This window comes from Arvicanthis niloticus, chromosome X (assembly GCF_011762505.2).
Source record: "Arvicanthis niloticus isolate mArvNil1 chromosome X, mArvNil1.pat.X, whole genome shotgun sequence".
In the NCBI taxonomy this organism is placed as follows: domain Eukaryota; kingdom Metazoa; phylum Chordata; class Mammalia; order Rodentia; family Muridae; genus Arvicanthis; species Arvicanthis niloticus.
Window position 1 is genome coordinate 99595376 of NC_047679.1, and position 16956 is coordinate 99612331.

The 16956-nt window shown below is 40.1% G+C and overlaps 1 protein-coding gene across 1 annotated transcript; it reads left to right on the forward strand.

The window, feature by feature from the left end:
- The first annotated feature begins 5022 nt into the window (after positions 1-5022).
- On the forward strand, positions 5023-6781 carry LOC117694038 (testis-expressed protein 13C-1-like). The gene is made up of 2 exons (XM_034484764.2): positions 5023-5740; positions 6654-6781. Exons 1-2 carry the CDS (start codon positions 5131-5133, stop codon positions 6701-6703), a joined length of 660 nt encoding a protein of 219 aa, XP_034340655.1. The 5' UTR covers positions 5023-5130; the 3' UTR covers positions 6704-6781.
- The last annotated feature ends 10175 nt before the right edge of the window (positions 6782-16956 follow it).

Consider the following 16956-nt stretch of genomic DNA (forward strand, 5'->3'; position numbering starts at 1 on the left):
ATTACAGAAGAAATGGGTGTTATTATAAAAACAAACTCCAATGAAACCTAAAGACTTGTTGGGAAATACTTGGAAAAATTCTATTCCAAAAATCTAGACTAGATGAAATGGATAGATTCCTAAAGACCTATGACATACCAAAACTAAGTCAAGATGATTTAAACAACTTAAACATGCCTAAAATAAAAAACAGGGTTAAAGTACCAATAAAAGTTCTCTAAACAAAGTAAAGACCTACAGACAGATTCACTGCAAGATTCTTTCAAACCATTAAAAAGCCAACACCAATGTTGCTCAACCTGTTCCATAAAATACAAAGTCAATGAATACTATATAACTCATTCTGCAAAACCACACTGCATAGAGACACACACACAAAAGAGAAAAGTATAGGCCGATTTTCCTGATGAACATAGATGCAAAGATTCTAAATACATGTTTCATAATCTGTATTCCAAAATACATTAAGAAGATGAACTTCAAGAAGATGAATACACCATAGATGAACTGTTTTCATTCTAGGAATACAAGTTTGACTTAACATAAGCAAAATAGAACTGTAATATAATATAAAAACAGAATTAATGGCAGGAACTAAGTGATAATCTCATCTAATGTGCCAAAGATCTTCAAGAAAATTTGACATCCATTTCTTCATGATAAAAGCCCTAAAAACAATCAAGGAATAGAGGGAATGTACCTCAAAATAATGAAGGCAAAGGTATGTGATCAACCTGTAGCCAACATTATACTAAATGGCAACGAAACTGTGACCATTGTTATATTATACTCATTTTTGTTTGTATTATACTTATTTTCTAAGCCCTTGGGGTATATCAATAGGGTATTTGTTTGAGAGTTCCTTACTTTTTTCACTCTAATATTATTTTATTTCCAGAACTGATAAACATTTTTATCAAACTAATAGGATACAAATCAACTGTACCATGCAAAAATAAATTTGGCAAGAAAAAAATAATAGGGGAAATGCCATTCACAATAGCTTAAAAATAAATATTTTCTAGGTGGTGGTGGCACAAGCCTTTAATCCTAGCACTTGTGAGGTAGAAGCAGGTGGATCTCTAAGTTTGAGGCCAGCCTGATCTTCACAGCAAGTTCCAGGACAGCCAGGACTACATAGTGAAACCTTGTCTTGAAAAAACAAAGATACATACATACATACATACACCTAAGTAATAAACTTAGGCAAAGAGGTAAAATACCTCTACAGTGAAAACATTAACATAATGAAAAAATAAACTTAAGAAGACACTAGAAGATAAGACCTCCCATACTCATGGATTGACAGAATTCATGTTGTGAAAATGGCTATATTACTTAAAGCAAGATACAAGTTCGATATAATCTCTATCAAAATGTCAGTAAAATGCCACTTTAAGGAAAGAACTTGCGTAATCCTAAAAACAATGAGTGATACTGAAGGTACCATCATACCGATCTCAAATTATATCTCAGAGAGAGATGCATCTGTGGGTAAGAGTACTTGAAGTGCAAACTCAGCAACCTGAGTTTGGATCCCCGGAACCCAGGTAAAAGCTAAACACAGCCTCTCCTCTGGTCTCCACACTTGGAGAAGAAAGAGCCCAATGATGATGAATAACTAGACTACAAAGAGAGCCACAATATTAAGCAGCAAAAAGAAATCATCCAATCATTATAAGCACTGATGAACTGAATAGAGAGCTCTCAAAAGAAAAATGCAAATGGCCAATAAATACTTGAAAAAATCTCATCCTCATTAGTCATCATAAAAATGCAATTTAAAACTACTTTGAGATTCCTTCTAAGCCCAGATAGAAAGGCTGTCATCAAGAAAACTAATGAGAACTACTGGCAAGGATGTGGGATAAGAGGAATTCTTATACACTGTTGGTGGGGATATAAACTTGTGAAGCTACTATGGAAATTAGTATAAAGGTTCCTCAAAAAAAAAAAAAACTAAAAATAGAACTACCACGTGACCTATCTAGACCACTATTGGGAATATGCTTGAAGGAGTCTGTCAACATATACCATAAGGATACTTAGTGCTGTATTCATGGCAGCTAAGAAATGCAACCAGTCTATATTTCCATCAACAGATAAAATAAATACAAATAAAAATAAGTAAATAAATAAAGCATGGTACATATACACATTGGAATTTTATTCAGCCAGAATGAAAAGTGAAATCATAGCTTTTGCAAGAAAATGGATTGACTTAGAAATCATTAACATAAATTATGCAAGTTAGAAAGACAAATATCATAGGTCTCCGCTCATATGTAGAACTTAGATTTAAAGTAATATCTAAGTGTAGATATAGGAGACTACAAGCTATCTTAAGTCAGAGAGAGAGTAATGGAATACATGTGACATGAAAGCAGAAGTGTGAGGAATTTGAAAGTGGCCAAAGAGAAGGAGGAAGCACTGGGAGGTAGTTGCAAGGGGGATACATCAGAACAAACCACAATGACTATTTGGGAGAAGGAAGGGGACAAGGAGGTAGTGTCTGTGTGTAAGAGTAATGGAATACATGTGACATGAAAGCAGAAGTGTGAGGAATTTGAAAGTGGCCAAAGAGAAGGAGGAAGCACTGGGAGGTAGTTGCAAGGGGGATACATCAGAACAAACCACAATGACTATTTGGGAGAAGGAAGGGGACAAGGAGGTAGTGTCTGTGTGTAAGAGAAGTGACTATAACCAAAACACATATATACATGTATAAAAATGTCACAATAAAACCCATTAATTTCAACTGAGGTAGGGGTGGCACATGCCTTTAATCTCAGCATTTGGGAGGCAGAGGCAGGCAGATCTCTCTGAGTTCAAGGCCAGCCTGATCTACAGAGGGACTTTTAGGGCAGCCATGGATACATACAGAGAAATCCTGTCTTGAAAGACAAAAAAAGCAAAATACCTATTAATTTGGTTTGTTGTTGTTTGTTTTGTTAACAGGGTCTTACTAAATAGCCCTAGCTATCTTGGACCTCACTATGAAGATCAAGGTGGCTTTGAACTCAGTAGGATCCACCCACCTCTACCTACCTCTGCCTCTCAAGTGCTGGAATTAAGGGTGGGGACCACCACTGCTGGCCCTATAGTTCGTTGTTTTGTACAATTGATATATGCTAATAAAAATGCCAAAAGGTAGACCAATGAGATGGCTTAGCAGGTAAAGGTGCCTGCTAACAAGTCCTGATAAATGATCTGAGTGCAATTGTAAGGCCCCATATAGAAGAAGGATAGAATTAACTTTGGAACATTTTCTGCTGGCCTCTACATGCATGCCATAGTACATGTAGAAACATGTTCAAAAAAAACATACATGCACACCAAATAAATAAAGTGACTTTCTAATGCCAAAATCAGAGCTGGATGGATGGTTCAGCAGTTAAGAGGATAGTTTCCAGCTCCCATCTATCGTCACTCTCACAACCTCCTGTAACTCCAGTTCTAAGGGATCCATTGCCCTCTTCTGGTCTCTATGGGCAACTGTACATATAATCACATACACTCCATAAAGACACACATGCATATGCATAATTCTTATTTTAAAACTTTTATTTTAAAAAACTTTCTGCAGATAGAAGTTTTGATTGTATGTATACTTGTGTACCACATGTACGCCTGGTGTCCAGGGAAGCCATACAGCATGGCTTGGATTCCCTGAACTGGACTGATCCAATTGGGGGCCAGCATGTGGATCCTGGGAATCAAACCCAGGTACTCTGGAAGAGAAGCCAGTACTCTTAACTGCTAAGTCATCTCTCCAGCCACACCTAACACGGTACCTATAAAACAGATATAAACCTTTTGTAAAAGGTCAAAAGAAAACCTAAGCCAATGTGGAATCTCAAAGAAAGCATAGTCAACAGAACCATACTGTGCTGAAACATCACAGAAAAACCACCTGCCAAACAACTTTCATAGTAAGGTAGAAACTGCTGCCAGCCTTTGGAATTGTCACTAAAGTTTTGGGAATGAAATCCAAAGTGTAGCATTGACTGTTGATGGGACAGTAGGGTGGTGTTGACCAATACAAGACATGGGACCAGAAAAATATGTTTAAGCAGGAAGAAGGAACTTAGGAACTTGACCAGCTTTACTATATTGAATAAGTTATCCAGTAGCAGAAGAGAGAGGAGCTATGCAGGGGAAACTGGTAATGAAATATCCTAAGATTATCAAGGAAAGTCATTGGGGGTGCAGACCAATAATCCTGGCACAGGGGAGGATCGGTAGTCAGTTTAAGACCAACCTGAGCTATGTAGCAAGATCCTGTCTTGACAAATAGGACAGACAGATAAACAACGATAAAAACCCAGAGAAAACAGAATAGAAATTCCTGGCATCTAGAATAAGATTAGGTGTTTAAAAGGGAAACTGAGGGAGTTCTGTCACTCATGTTTGATTTGGGGAACTTAGCACTTCGAAAAAATTTTGTTACAGAAAGAGAGTTATGGGACAGGGAGCTGACTCATTAAGCATCCATGTTCTCCTATTCCAGGTTGGAAATTCTTGTCAAATCCCATCTGTATGGCATCACTATAGATCTCAGCAATCAGAAGATGGTAGCAGATGAATTGAAAGTTCAATATGGGCTTTACAGGGAGATGTGGTCTTTAAAAAAATGGAAGATGGGAAGAAAGAAGGGGAAAAGAAGGAGGGGATTAAGGAAGGAAAGGGAAGGAGGAGGAAAGGAAGAAGAAAGAGGGGGAGGAGGAAGGAGGAGAAGAAAAGGAAGAAAGAGGAAAACCTTCCATGCCAGATAGGGTGCAACCTTTCAGTAGCTCTCAGGAAACTATGGACTCACTGCTATTCCCAGGACAGTTGTACTGCCATGGTGTACTTTAAAGAGCGGATACGCAACTTGACAGACAAGCAAGAAATATCTCTCCCACTGCATTTTGGTCCAAGCAGGCCATGCTGCAGGTCTCATAGCCCATTGTCTATGACGTGGCATGTTAATCTCTTGCGTGGGAGGAGTTGGTGTGAATGGCCCTGTGACTTCAGGGCTTCAGTGTAAAGAGGGGGAGGAAGAAGGGAGGCGCTAGGACCTAGGACTGGACAAGGCGGGGAGTTGACGGGTGAGCCCATTGCAGTCCACTACTTAGAGCAGGTTTGATTATGGCCGTGGACATTGATGACCCCAAGAGTGGTTTCCGCCACTGCGAAGTGGTCCTGTTCATCAATGAAGAGGTGACAAGAAACGGAGGTGGCCCTGGCTTCTACCTGACCTTCCGTTCACGGCCCTGGAAGGATATAGAAGATGGCCTGAAGTCTGTCGTTGTTGATACCCATGTACCGCGTTCCATCAAGAGGGCCTGTGCCTGGAGTGCTCTGGCCCTAGGAGTGAGGGTGGCTGTGAGGCAACGAGAAAAGCAGTTACGCCGTGTGCAGCAGCTACACGATCAGGTAGAAGAGCATGAGGCAGCCACCTGGACTTTGGCCACAGACCTGCAACGGCTGCGTGAGGAACGTGATGAAGTGGTCTCTGAGCTTCGCAGTGCAAAAGACAACCTGAAGCAGGTGATACTAGAACGCGATATGTTACAAAGGAGGCTAGTAGAGTTCGAGCTGTCACAGCAACTCCTCGCCGAGTACCAAGATGCTGATTATCCGGGTATTCCACCAAGGCCTCTAAATGTCAAAGAAAATAGAGAGGCTCTTGACGCGGGCTTGCAGAATGGGCAGTGTGCAGTGTCCCAGAAGAAAGCCCAGCTGGCATCTCTAACAGGTATGCTAAGATCCTCTAGTCCTTAAGCCAAGGCCCCACAGTCCTCTCTATGTCAGAGTTTTCTCTATGTTGTTCCCAATGGCATCCCCTCCCCCATCCAGAGTACTCTCAGAAGGGAAGGAAGGATCTGGACCCACTAGCTCACTCGCTGCTGCGGGATCCCTGTGCCCAGGCCTGAGTAACCAAATTCATGGACAAAAACAAATCTAGATGTAACCAGGGGAGCTGGGAAGCCTTAACCCCAAACAAGCTTCTCACTGAATTTGGGGGGGGGATAAAATCATTTCTCGGGGCCCCTTGCCTGTTTTTCTTGTATTTACATCATAGAATATTTGAAAACTCAAGTAAAAGCTTTTCGCTATTCTACTACCAAGCAATAACCTCTGGGCTTCTTTGTTTGCTGTGCTAAGGGATCTAACCCAAGGCCTCACAAATGCTCCAACAGTACTCCACCAGCAAGCTATATCCTTAATCTGCAACTAACATAGTAAATCTAGTTGCATATATGGATATCTTTCTGCAGATTCAATTATGTATGTATATATGTGTATATAATTTGCATTGGTTTTGAGAAGGATGAAATTCTACTGAATATGTCCATTTATCTTTAAAAGGAAAACATTTCCAGTTGCAGGTACATTTACAACTGGACAGTAGTTGACTTCTATGCATTTAGTTAAAACAGGAAAGAAGCTGATGTTATGGAACATTCTCTTTCTTTTTCTGTACTCTCCTTAACTTCCTTCTTGCATGACACCAAATCTTCTGCAGGGCATAGCTATGCTTTTAAAACGTAAGAGGCAGTGTGTTCTGGATACGTTGCTTTTTCTTTGAGAATGCTATTGCTTTACTGTAGTGATTCTTTAATTTGTTTTTTATAACATTCACTGGTGCTATTCTTTGTGTCTCTAAGTTCTAGATACTTTGCATGAGGCTGAAGAATTCCCAGCTTCCAATGTGTGAATCTTCGTGAAATGACTTTCAAAACCAATCTCCGCCTCAGTAAAATCTCAGCTACTTGCTGCTACAAAAAAAAAAAAAAAAAAAAAAAAAAAAAAAAAAGTGAAGGAATTGGAGAAATGTCTGGGTATATATTTTAGGGGAGAAAAGCATACAGATTTTGTTATAACTTAATCCATTGACATTGCAGCGTTCAAAGGGATTCACAGGCCAATGTAAAATGTTAGAGAACATCACAAATTCATTGAATTGCATTCATTGGTCCACTGAATGGTTACTGAAAAATTGACACATGATAGAAACTACAACCTATTTTTATCTAGTATGCACATTATAATCCCTTTTGTAAGGTTGGTTAGATAATAATAGGGAACATAATTTCAGACACAGCATGGCTCATGGTATCCTTTGTCCTGCATAAAAAGCAGCCTTTGGACAAACTCACATGAAAAAAGAAATCAAGATACATTTCTGTAATTTGGGGGGTAGCAACATTAAGAGACTTTTATATGGGGAACACCAAAGAACAAAATAGACTTGCTAAAATTTCATATCTCCCTTTTTCAAGGGATTAACTTGATAACTGAACATTTTAGAGGGCTATAGTATTTTGGAGGGGTTGTATAGTACTCACTATTTTTATTTTTAAATTTTTATTGGATATTTTATTTATATTTCAGATGTAATCCCCTTTCCCCATTCCCCCCCACCAGGAACCCCCTATCCCATTCCCCCTCCTCCTGCTGAGGGCTACAGTATTAATAGCAAATTTGATACATTTCATGTAATTCATAAAAACAAATAGTTATTGATTGCTTGGGGTTTGCTAAGAGTTGGAACTATATGCTCTATTAACTGATATACATCATAATCCTTCTTGGTTAGGTTATCTAGATGACAATAATTAGCATTTGGAATACAGATTAGATCAGAAGTGTTTTCTCTCTTGCATATAGTGTGGTCCTGAGTAAAACAACAGAAAGAATATCTGGGTCCATTTTTGCAATCAGTATTGGGGACAGCATGAAAGAGATCTTCACTGACCGATTTGAGTGATCAAACTGTCTGTTGTCTTAGTTGCAAGTTAGACAGATATGAGCAGTGGCAAAGACCGGGAAGGTGATCTTGTAAAACTGTAGGTAGGGCTTTTCTGATCCTCTGACCATTTCATCTCTTGAAGGTCATAGGTGTTTTCCTGGCTTCCCACCAGCCCAGTAGAGAAAAATCACTGGGTTGTCTTGAAGAAAGTAGTTAGAGGAGTGTTAACTCTTCACAACCCTGAACTGCCCCCATCCCAAGCCCCTGTCCTGTCAGAAGTGAATGAAAAACATCAGGGTCACCACGGCACTCCACATTGATGGTGCCTCCTTGTGGGGATTAATTACGTTTTAAATAGAACTGATGTGTGGGGAGTAGGTTTGTGGACTCCTCTTCCAGTAGGTGTGGAGTTTCCAGGATTTCTACTCCTCTGAACCAACGGCTGCAAGGCATGGAGGAGCCAGAGTGGAGCTAGGCCTGAGAGGTTAAATCCAACTTCAGTTTGAACCACAAGCGTTCGTAAGTTCCTGGAAGGATCCTGCCCAGCTAACCAGGAGCCACTTTTGTCAGAGTTTTTCTGTTAATTAGTAATAGAGAGTAGAGTTGCCTGGTATGTGTTCTGGGTAGTTTGTATTTCAGGGATTTGTTTAGATGTGGCAGCTCCAATCCTCACTTTCCTCCCATCCCAACTAGGTAAAGTTCAGTCTCATTTCCTATTGGAATGCTGCTCTTCTTGTGATGATTGTAAGGTACCCTCACTATCTGGTACTGCATGGGCCTTTGAAAGTGGGTATATCTATTCCTGAGCTAGGAGAGTGAGGTATTTCTGCCCTGATATCTGGGGGTCTAAGATCCTTTTGTAGGATCATTTTCCTGAGGTTCTCTATGTGTGATGCTTTGTATATGCTTGACCCAGAGAGCAGCATGCTTAGAAGGTGTGGTCCTGTTGGAGTAGGTGTGTCACTGTGGGTATGGACTTTAAGACCCACATCCTAGCTGTCTGGAAGTCAGTATTCTGCTAGCAGCCTTCAGAAGAAGATGTAGAAGTCTCAGCTCCTCCTGAACTGTACCTGCCTAGATGCCATGCTCCCACCTTGATTATAATGGACTGAACTTCTGAACCTGTAAGTTAGACCCAATTAAATTTTGTCCTTATAAGAGTTGCCTTCGTCATGGTGTCTCTTCTCAGCAGTAAAACCTTAACTAAGACAGAAGTTGGTACCAGGGACTAGGGTATTGCTGTGATAGGCCTGACCATGCTTTTGTTTGGAAGAATGTGGATTTGGGGACTTTGGATTTGGAAAGCAGTGGAAATGCTTTAAATGGGGCTTAATGAGCCATCCTCATAGGAATATGGAAGACTTTTTTACTGAGAGTGATTTGAACTGTGCAGACCTGGCCCAAGAGGTTTCAGTAAGAAGAACTTCAATATATGGCCTAGAGCGACTATTTTTGTGATATTTTGGTGAAGAATGTGGCTACTTCTTGCCCTTGTCTGAAGAGTCTGCCTGCAACTAAGGTTAAGAGACTCAGATTAATTGCACTGACAAAGTAAGTCTCAGAAATACCCATCATAGACTTTGTTCTCTGGTTAAGTCTCATGAAGAGCACTTTAAACAAGCATAGCAAGCTGAGAAAGGAAAAATATAAAATATATGATTCAAGTATTAAAAGGGCACCAGGAAGTGAAATGGAGCTAAATCCTGTGTTCAAGGTTATTAAATTGAATTAAGGGAGCAGTGACCTTAAGGTCCAGATATGGTAGGTAGTATAAGCCTTTAACCCCAGGAGGCAAAGACAAACAGCTCTCTGAGTTCAAGGCCAGTCTAGAACAGAGAAAGTTCTAGGTGAAAAAAAAAAAAAAAACAAACTTAAACCCAGGCTTGGTGGACCACACCTTTAATCCCAGTGCTTAGGAGACAGGCATGCAGATCTGAGTTCAAAATCAGTCTACAGAGCAAGTTCCAGGACAGCCAAGCTTAGGCAGGGAAGGAGTTGAAAAACAGAAAGCTGGTGATAATAGGACAAGGGGGCCATGTTCCAGCCCCAGCAAGCAGCAGAACTCGGCAGCTTTGCCCACATAGCTCTAGCTTTTGCGTCCAGAATAGAAAGGACTAGCTGGTTAGCTAACGCTAAGAAATTAGTGGTGATTACCGAGGTGAAATCTTCTGGAAAGTGTTTTCTGACAGCACAAAGAGGCTGTGATCCAGAGATAGCCAAGGTTGTACCTCGTGCTGCAACTGTACTTGGTAATGTGCAAGAGTCACCCAGGTTGTACTGGTTTTGAAGGCATGAGGGGGTCATGAAGAGCAGCTGAGGCTCGGCACTGTGAGAGGTCATGGAAGGCCATTGGTGAAGGTGTAGCCTTAGTTGTAGTTGATGGCCCAGAACTGAAGAGATCATGCAAAGGATTTGAGGCTTGGCACCATGAAGAGAGCCTATGAGAGGCTATTGGTGAAGCCTAGTTGCAGCACAAGAACCCAGTATATTGGAGATGCCAGTACTATGGGATAATAACTAAAAGCAGCAGCAGAAGCAGTGGAGTAGATCGACCTGAGCTTAGAGTACTACAGAGAGCAGAGCTGGTGAAGTGATGCCAGCCCTTAGGAGGAGCCCAGAAGATCGTGTATGGATCCCAGACACTGGAACAAGAAGCTGTAACATTGAAGTTGCTTTGGAGACCCCAAGATGTTTGAGATGACTGAGCCATGGGATACCTGCTGAGGAAATCAGCTAAGAAAGAATGAACCAGTCCCAGAGAAGGAAGTTTGTTACAGTCAACAAAGATGAAAAGGAAGTTGGAGATCTTAAGACTGCTTTGACATCAGACAGGGAGGTGCAGAATTTGGAGTTTGCCCAGCTGATTTCCTGTCTTGCTTTGGGAATTACAGCTAAGTGTTTGGGTGAATCTCAGAAGAGACTTTAAACTTCGAACTTTTAATATTATTGAGACTGCTATAGACTATGGGGACTTTTGAAATTGGACTAAATGTATTTTTATTATGCTATGTTTAGGTACGTCCCCCATAGACTCATATGTTTGAACAAGCCTATGGAGCCAGGGAGTTGAATATGATGGTTTGTATATGCTTGGCCCAGGGAGTGACACTATTAGAAGGTGTGTCCCTGTTGGAGTAGGTGTGTCACTGTAGGTGTGGGCTATAAGACCCTATCCTAGCTGCCTGGAGCCAGTATTCTGCTAGCAGCCTTCAGATGAAGATGTAGAACTCTTATCTCCTCCTGCATCATGCCTGCCTGGATACTACTTCCCACCTTGATGATAATGGACTGAACCTCTAAACCTGTAATCTAGCCCCATTAAATGTTGTCCTTATAAGAGTTGCCTTGGTCATGTTATCTGTTCATAGCAGTAAAACCCCAAGACACTAGGGTTTCCTAATATATTGTAAGTGGTTTCTCTTGCTTTTCTGCCCTGTAAGGCTTTGTCCCCACACTCCCAAACATAATTTTTCTTTCTTTTCTTTCTTCCATCTTTCCACCCTCCTCCTTCCTCTCTCCCCTACCATTCAGCCTCTCTTTCTCTTCTCCCATCTGTCTGTCCATTAGGCTGGCTTTGTAGCCCAGACTGGTCTTGAAATCACTAGCTAACTGATGATCCCTCAGAGCCTCTTGCCTCCATCTACTGAGTGTTGGGATTATACATGGCTCACCAGTCCTGGGTTATGTGAAGCTGAGGAATGTCATCCAGAGCCTTGTGCATCTCAGGTTCCAATGGAACTACATCCTCAACTCTCTCCTACACGTAAGCTTACCAAGATGCTTATGATTCTAGAAAGCAGTCAGACCATAGACTAGTCACAAGATAAAAATTCCATGAGGCTTAGCAAGGCTACCTACTTAGTATTGGGATAGGTAAAGGAGCAAATTACAAAAGTGACTCTGCCTCAGAAATCAATCTTACACCCCAGATTTGTGATTAGTTATAGTCTGAAATGTTAGCAAGAAAGGAGTCCACGAGGGCTATTAATCCCATAGCTAGACTGTCTGGGGAAAGTTTTATAATATTCTTGTATTCTATCATATCTCCATGAATATGGGAAAAACAGAATGATGAGACTTGGTTGTGTCATGGTTCTCTTTAGTATGGACCAACATGTCAGATGCATGCTGAAATTTGAGGTTTGTCTTAATCCACAGCATAATGTGGACAAATTGTCCTAGATCTCATTATGGCTGTTTCTTCAAAACAGACCTTTCCATTTATACTCTTGAGTCCCACGAAAGTATCTGTAAGTCTATGTGTGGCTTTTGTATAGATTAATATGATTATCTAATATTATAGAAATTTTTTTCACATCAAAGTTGCAGGAGTCTTTGACTAGATTCATTTACAATGGTTCCCAATTCCCTCTTCTTCATCCTAGTCTGGACACATGAAGGTAAAGATAGTATGAATGTTTTTACTACAGGGAGCTGGACTGTGAAGCTTAAAAAAATGGGCTCAAAAGGCTACTGTGCTCTGCAACCTCAAACATGTTTCTGAATATTTCCAAGCCCCCTCAAGTGTTGGCTCCTCCATCTACCATCTGGGCTGTTCTAACAATGAGGTAATGGTCTAGAGGAGTAACAACTAAGAACCTATTCATATTATTGAGCGCTTACTATCTGAGACCTTGTGGTTGTTATCCTGTAGAACTTGCTGCTAAGGTGTGAATGTTGTTTATCCCTCTGTCAAAGGTTTATGTGTTGGACACTTGCCTCCACGGGGCTAAGAAGTAATAAGTCCTAGTGGTTGGTCTCTAAGATATTGGGAGCACTCCATAGGAAGTAAACAGTCTTAAAGTGAGTTCTGAGGAGAGCACATTGTAAAAGCATGAGTGTGAGTCCTGAAAAACAGTTTACTTCCTGTCTCAAGAAGTCATTTCATCCACATGCCCTGCCAGGTGATGTGGCCAATAAGGCCATTAATAGAGTTAACCAGATGCCATTGCCATACTTTTGGATCTCCAACAATGAGAGACAAACTTTTTCCCAACATTTTTTCATTTATTTTTGAGATTATATAATTTCTCCCTTCTCTTTTCTCCCACTGTACCCTCCTATAATACCCCTGTACTCTTCCAAATCCATGTCCTCATTTTTCATTAATAGTTGTTATACATATATATGGATATACATAGATATTTCTAAATATAACCTGTTCAGTTTGTATAGTGTTACTCCAATATATGTTTTTAGGGTTGACCATTTGTTATTGGATAGCCAATGAGTGTCCTCTTCCCTCGAGAGGATTTCTACCACTCTTAGTATTCTTTGCTTTCCTGTAGTTCTTTGTGTAGAGTTGAGAGCTCCTGGGATTTACCCCATCGACTTTGACATGTATATTATTTTCCTTATTCAGCTCATGTTTAGACAGTCATGGTAGTGAGACTTCATGGGCATAGCTCTGGCATTCCTAGGAGACAGAATCGCACAACAAATGCTTTGATTCTCTGTCTTTTATAATCTTCTCACCTCCTCATGTGCAATGTTCCTTGCACCTTAAGTTCAGTAGTATTTTGTAGATATATCCACTGAGACTGTGTTCCACAACTCTGCATTTTGATTGGTTGTGCTCTTCTGGGATTGTCTCTGTCTGTTGCAAAGTTTCTCACCTAGATGAAGGGTGAGAACTACACTTATCTGTGGGTATAATTAGGGATTGTGCTGTTTAGTGAAGCAGTGGTTGTAGGTTCTCCTCCAAGATCCATGATTTCACTAGCCCTGAGTTGTTGGCTAGATTTTCAGAACCAGGCATGACATCTCTCTTGTTGATTAGTTCCTGAGTCCAATTAGAGAGCTGTTGATTACCAGCAAAGTATATATTCCACTTTTGCACACCTAGGGTTATTGGACCTTGCTGGTTGTTATTGTGGTTCATAGGCATCATAGCTAATAAAGTAGGTATATTGGTTGCTTCCTTCCTTTGGAAGCTTCCATAGTGCTTTCTGGTACCATGAGATCTAGTCCTCAGGGAGGAGGCATTCAGGTCAGATCTAGCTCAGGGATCTCTGAGCCCTGTGTCTGAAATGCACACTCTCTTCAGCAATAGGGACTTAGCTTCCACCTCTTTGGGGCAACCAATAGCAATAGCAATAGGCTGCATGTTTGGAAAGTCTCTTAGACAACCCTGACCAAACCACTCTAAAGAGGCTTTCTCATGCTTGGTTTTGGGATTACATGGTCTTTCACTCTTGGAGGGAGCACTGTAAACCAAGATGTCATTTAAATTATTTTCCTGGTTTCTGCAGTTAATCCAGGTTATGTACTCACATCTGAAGATTTGAGAAAGAGAATGCAACATTTGCTTTTCTGGGTCTGGGTTCCTTTACTCAATATGATCGTTTTCTAGCTTCCTTTGTTTACTGTAAAGTCCATGATTTCACTTTTTGTACAGCCGAATAATATCCCATAGTTTATACATAACACATTTTCATTGTCCACTCATCAATTGAAAGGCAGTTAGGTTGTTTCAATTTCCTATCTATTGTAAATAGGGCAGCAATGAAACATGACTGAGCAAGTAACAGTGGTGTTAGCTGCTGAGTCTTTTGGGCATATGCCAAAAAGTGATATAGCTGGGTCCTGTGGATGATTTATTTTTAGCTTAAGAATTCTACATACTGGTTTCCATAGTGGCTGCATCATTTTGCAATCTCACCAACAGTGAATGAGGGTTCCTTTTTCCTGAATCCCTCTAGCATTTGTTGCTCTGTGTGTGTGTGTGTGTGTGTGTGTGTGTATGTGTGTGTGTGTGTGTGTCTGATTTTGTCAACACCTTATCTGCCTCTATTGAAATGATCATGTGATTTTTGCTTTTAAGCTCATTTTTATGGCTTATTGCATTTTATTGACCTGTATGTGCTAAACCATCCCTGTATTTCAAGGATAAAACCAAATAGGTCATGGGACATAATATTTTGAGATATGTCTATATTCTGTTTGCAAGTATCTTACTAAGCATTTTTGAGTCAATGTTCATCAGGGATACTGGCCTATAGTTTTCTGGTTTTGTTTTGTGTTTACCTGGTTTTGGTATTAGTGGTGATGGCTCTGTAGGAGTGTGAGACCTCCCTCCCCATACCTTTCTTTCTTCTCCTCCTGCTCCTTTGTATATTTTAAGGATTGGCTGTAGATCTTCTTTTAAAAATCTGGTAGGAGTCTGCTGTGTATTCTTGCCCTGAACAATTTCTTTTAGCCTGGAAGATTGCAGTGGTTGTTGTTGTTTTTATCATCATTGTTGCCATTTTAATCTACTCACGTGTTATAGGTCTGTTTAGGTTACTGAGTTCTTTTTGGTTTAATTTTGGTGGTTTGGTTGAACCTAAAAATTCATCCATTTCCTTTAGGTTTTCCAGCTTAATGGCGTATAGGTAGTCTATTTAAAAATATTCCTTTATAACACTGTGAGTTTATTCAGTATCTGTCATTTCCCTGTTCATTTCTGATCATGTTAATGTGGGTCCTCTCTTTCTTCTTTTGGCTAGTTGTGACATAGGTCTGTCAAGCTATTATTGCCAAGAACCAACCTTGACTTGGAGACAGGTTATAAGGGAGAGGTGTTTGAGAGTGGCAACTTGAAGTCACATGGCGGGTACAATCTGATAGCCTGTGTTCTGCTTGAGACAACTATCTCTGAAGATCTCCAGCAGCTCTTCCAGATAGCTCAGCTCTCACAGACCAAAGCCCAATCTTTTATTTACATATCAGTTCAATCATCCACATCAGTTTCCCTTTTGATTATTCCATGAACCAGCATCCCCTGACCCTAGCCCCCTGATTCTTAGAAAAAGTAAGTACATTCTTTTTTTTTTCTTAACATTGCAAATGAATTCAGAGATTTACCTGCCTTTGTAAGCAAAAACAATAAGTTTAGCTGGATGGAATCCTGTCCTAAAAATTACCATTCCCAATATGCCTGGGCCTGGACCTAAACTGGGTCTGTCCCAGGCTAACCTTAAACTCAGGAATCTGCCTGCCTTTGTAAGCACAAACAATAAACTTAGCTGGGTGAGCTAAGTTGCCCACCCAGCTAAGTTTATCTTGCCCTGCCATCATCATTCCCCAAATCTCTATATCTCATCCTTTGATAATCTTTCTGAGAAGCTGGCTCATACACAGTGCACCTGCCTCTGTTTTTAGGTCCATGGAGCCTCTCATATAATTCATATTGCATCCATATATTTTACATAGTTGAAGAATTATATATTTTTGAACTAATGTTTTCAGAGTTCTTTCCCACAGCCTTAAGGACTGTCCTGAAAGTCACAGCATTTATCATTTTTGTTAAGGACATAGGCATACCCTCGTCTCCAAGACTCATGCTGTTTCTAATTATCATGGAGTCATTAACTTTAGCAGAGAGGATATTCCTGTGAAGGAGGAACATAAAGTAAGATATACAAACAAGACTTATGCCTAGCAACTGCCAACACTCGTGGAGGCCCACACTCTGATGGCTCTGCTCCAGGGACAGGAAACCATGTCACCCTGTCCCTTCCACATAGCCATGCAGGATTTGGCAGTTTATCTTCTCAAAGAACCAGCTCTTACATTTGTTCACTTTTTTGGTATTGTTTTCCTTGTTTCTATTGCACTAATAACTACTCTGATTTTCACTATCTTTTGCCATTAACTGGGTATGGATTTGTTCTTGTTTTTCTAAAAGTTCCAGTTGTATCACCATGCTATTTATATGCTCTTTCTGTTTTTGTTTGTTTAATGTAGAAACTTAGAACTATAAATTTCTCTCATAGGACTGCTTTCATTCTGTCCCAAGAGATTATTTTTGTGTTCTATTTTCATTTTCATTTAGTTACAGAAAGCTTTTTAAATTTATTGATTTATTCTTTGGCCCATTCATTGTTCAGTAGTGAGTTGTTTGATGTTTGGGTAGAATATCCTATGGATGTATAATGTCAATTAATTCTGATGTTTATTTTTTCCAAATGACCTATTTATTGGAGAATGTGGAGTACTGAAGTCACCTACTACTAATGGATTATTGTTATTCTGCCATTAAATCCAGTAATACATTTTTTAAATGAAACTGCGTACTCTAGAGTTTGGTGGATGTTTAGGATAGTAATGTCTTCCATGTTAACTTGTTCACTTGATTAGAATGAAGTATACCTTTATCTCTTGAGATTAGTTTTAGTTTGATGTTTATTTTATCAGAGTAGGATATTAAAGCATGCTTGCTTCCTGGTCCTATTTGA

Excerpts from the sequence above, each read along its gene's own strand:
- LOC117694038 (XM_034484764.2), top strand. The coding sequence starts at position 5,131 with ATGGCCGTGGACATTGATGACCCCAAGAGTGGTTTCCGCCACTGCGAA. Across the intron at positions 5,741-6,653 it reads CCAGCTGGCATCTCTAACAG|TTCTAGATACTTTGCATGAG; the intron begins GTATGCTAAGAT and ends TGTGTCTCTAAG.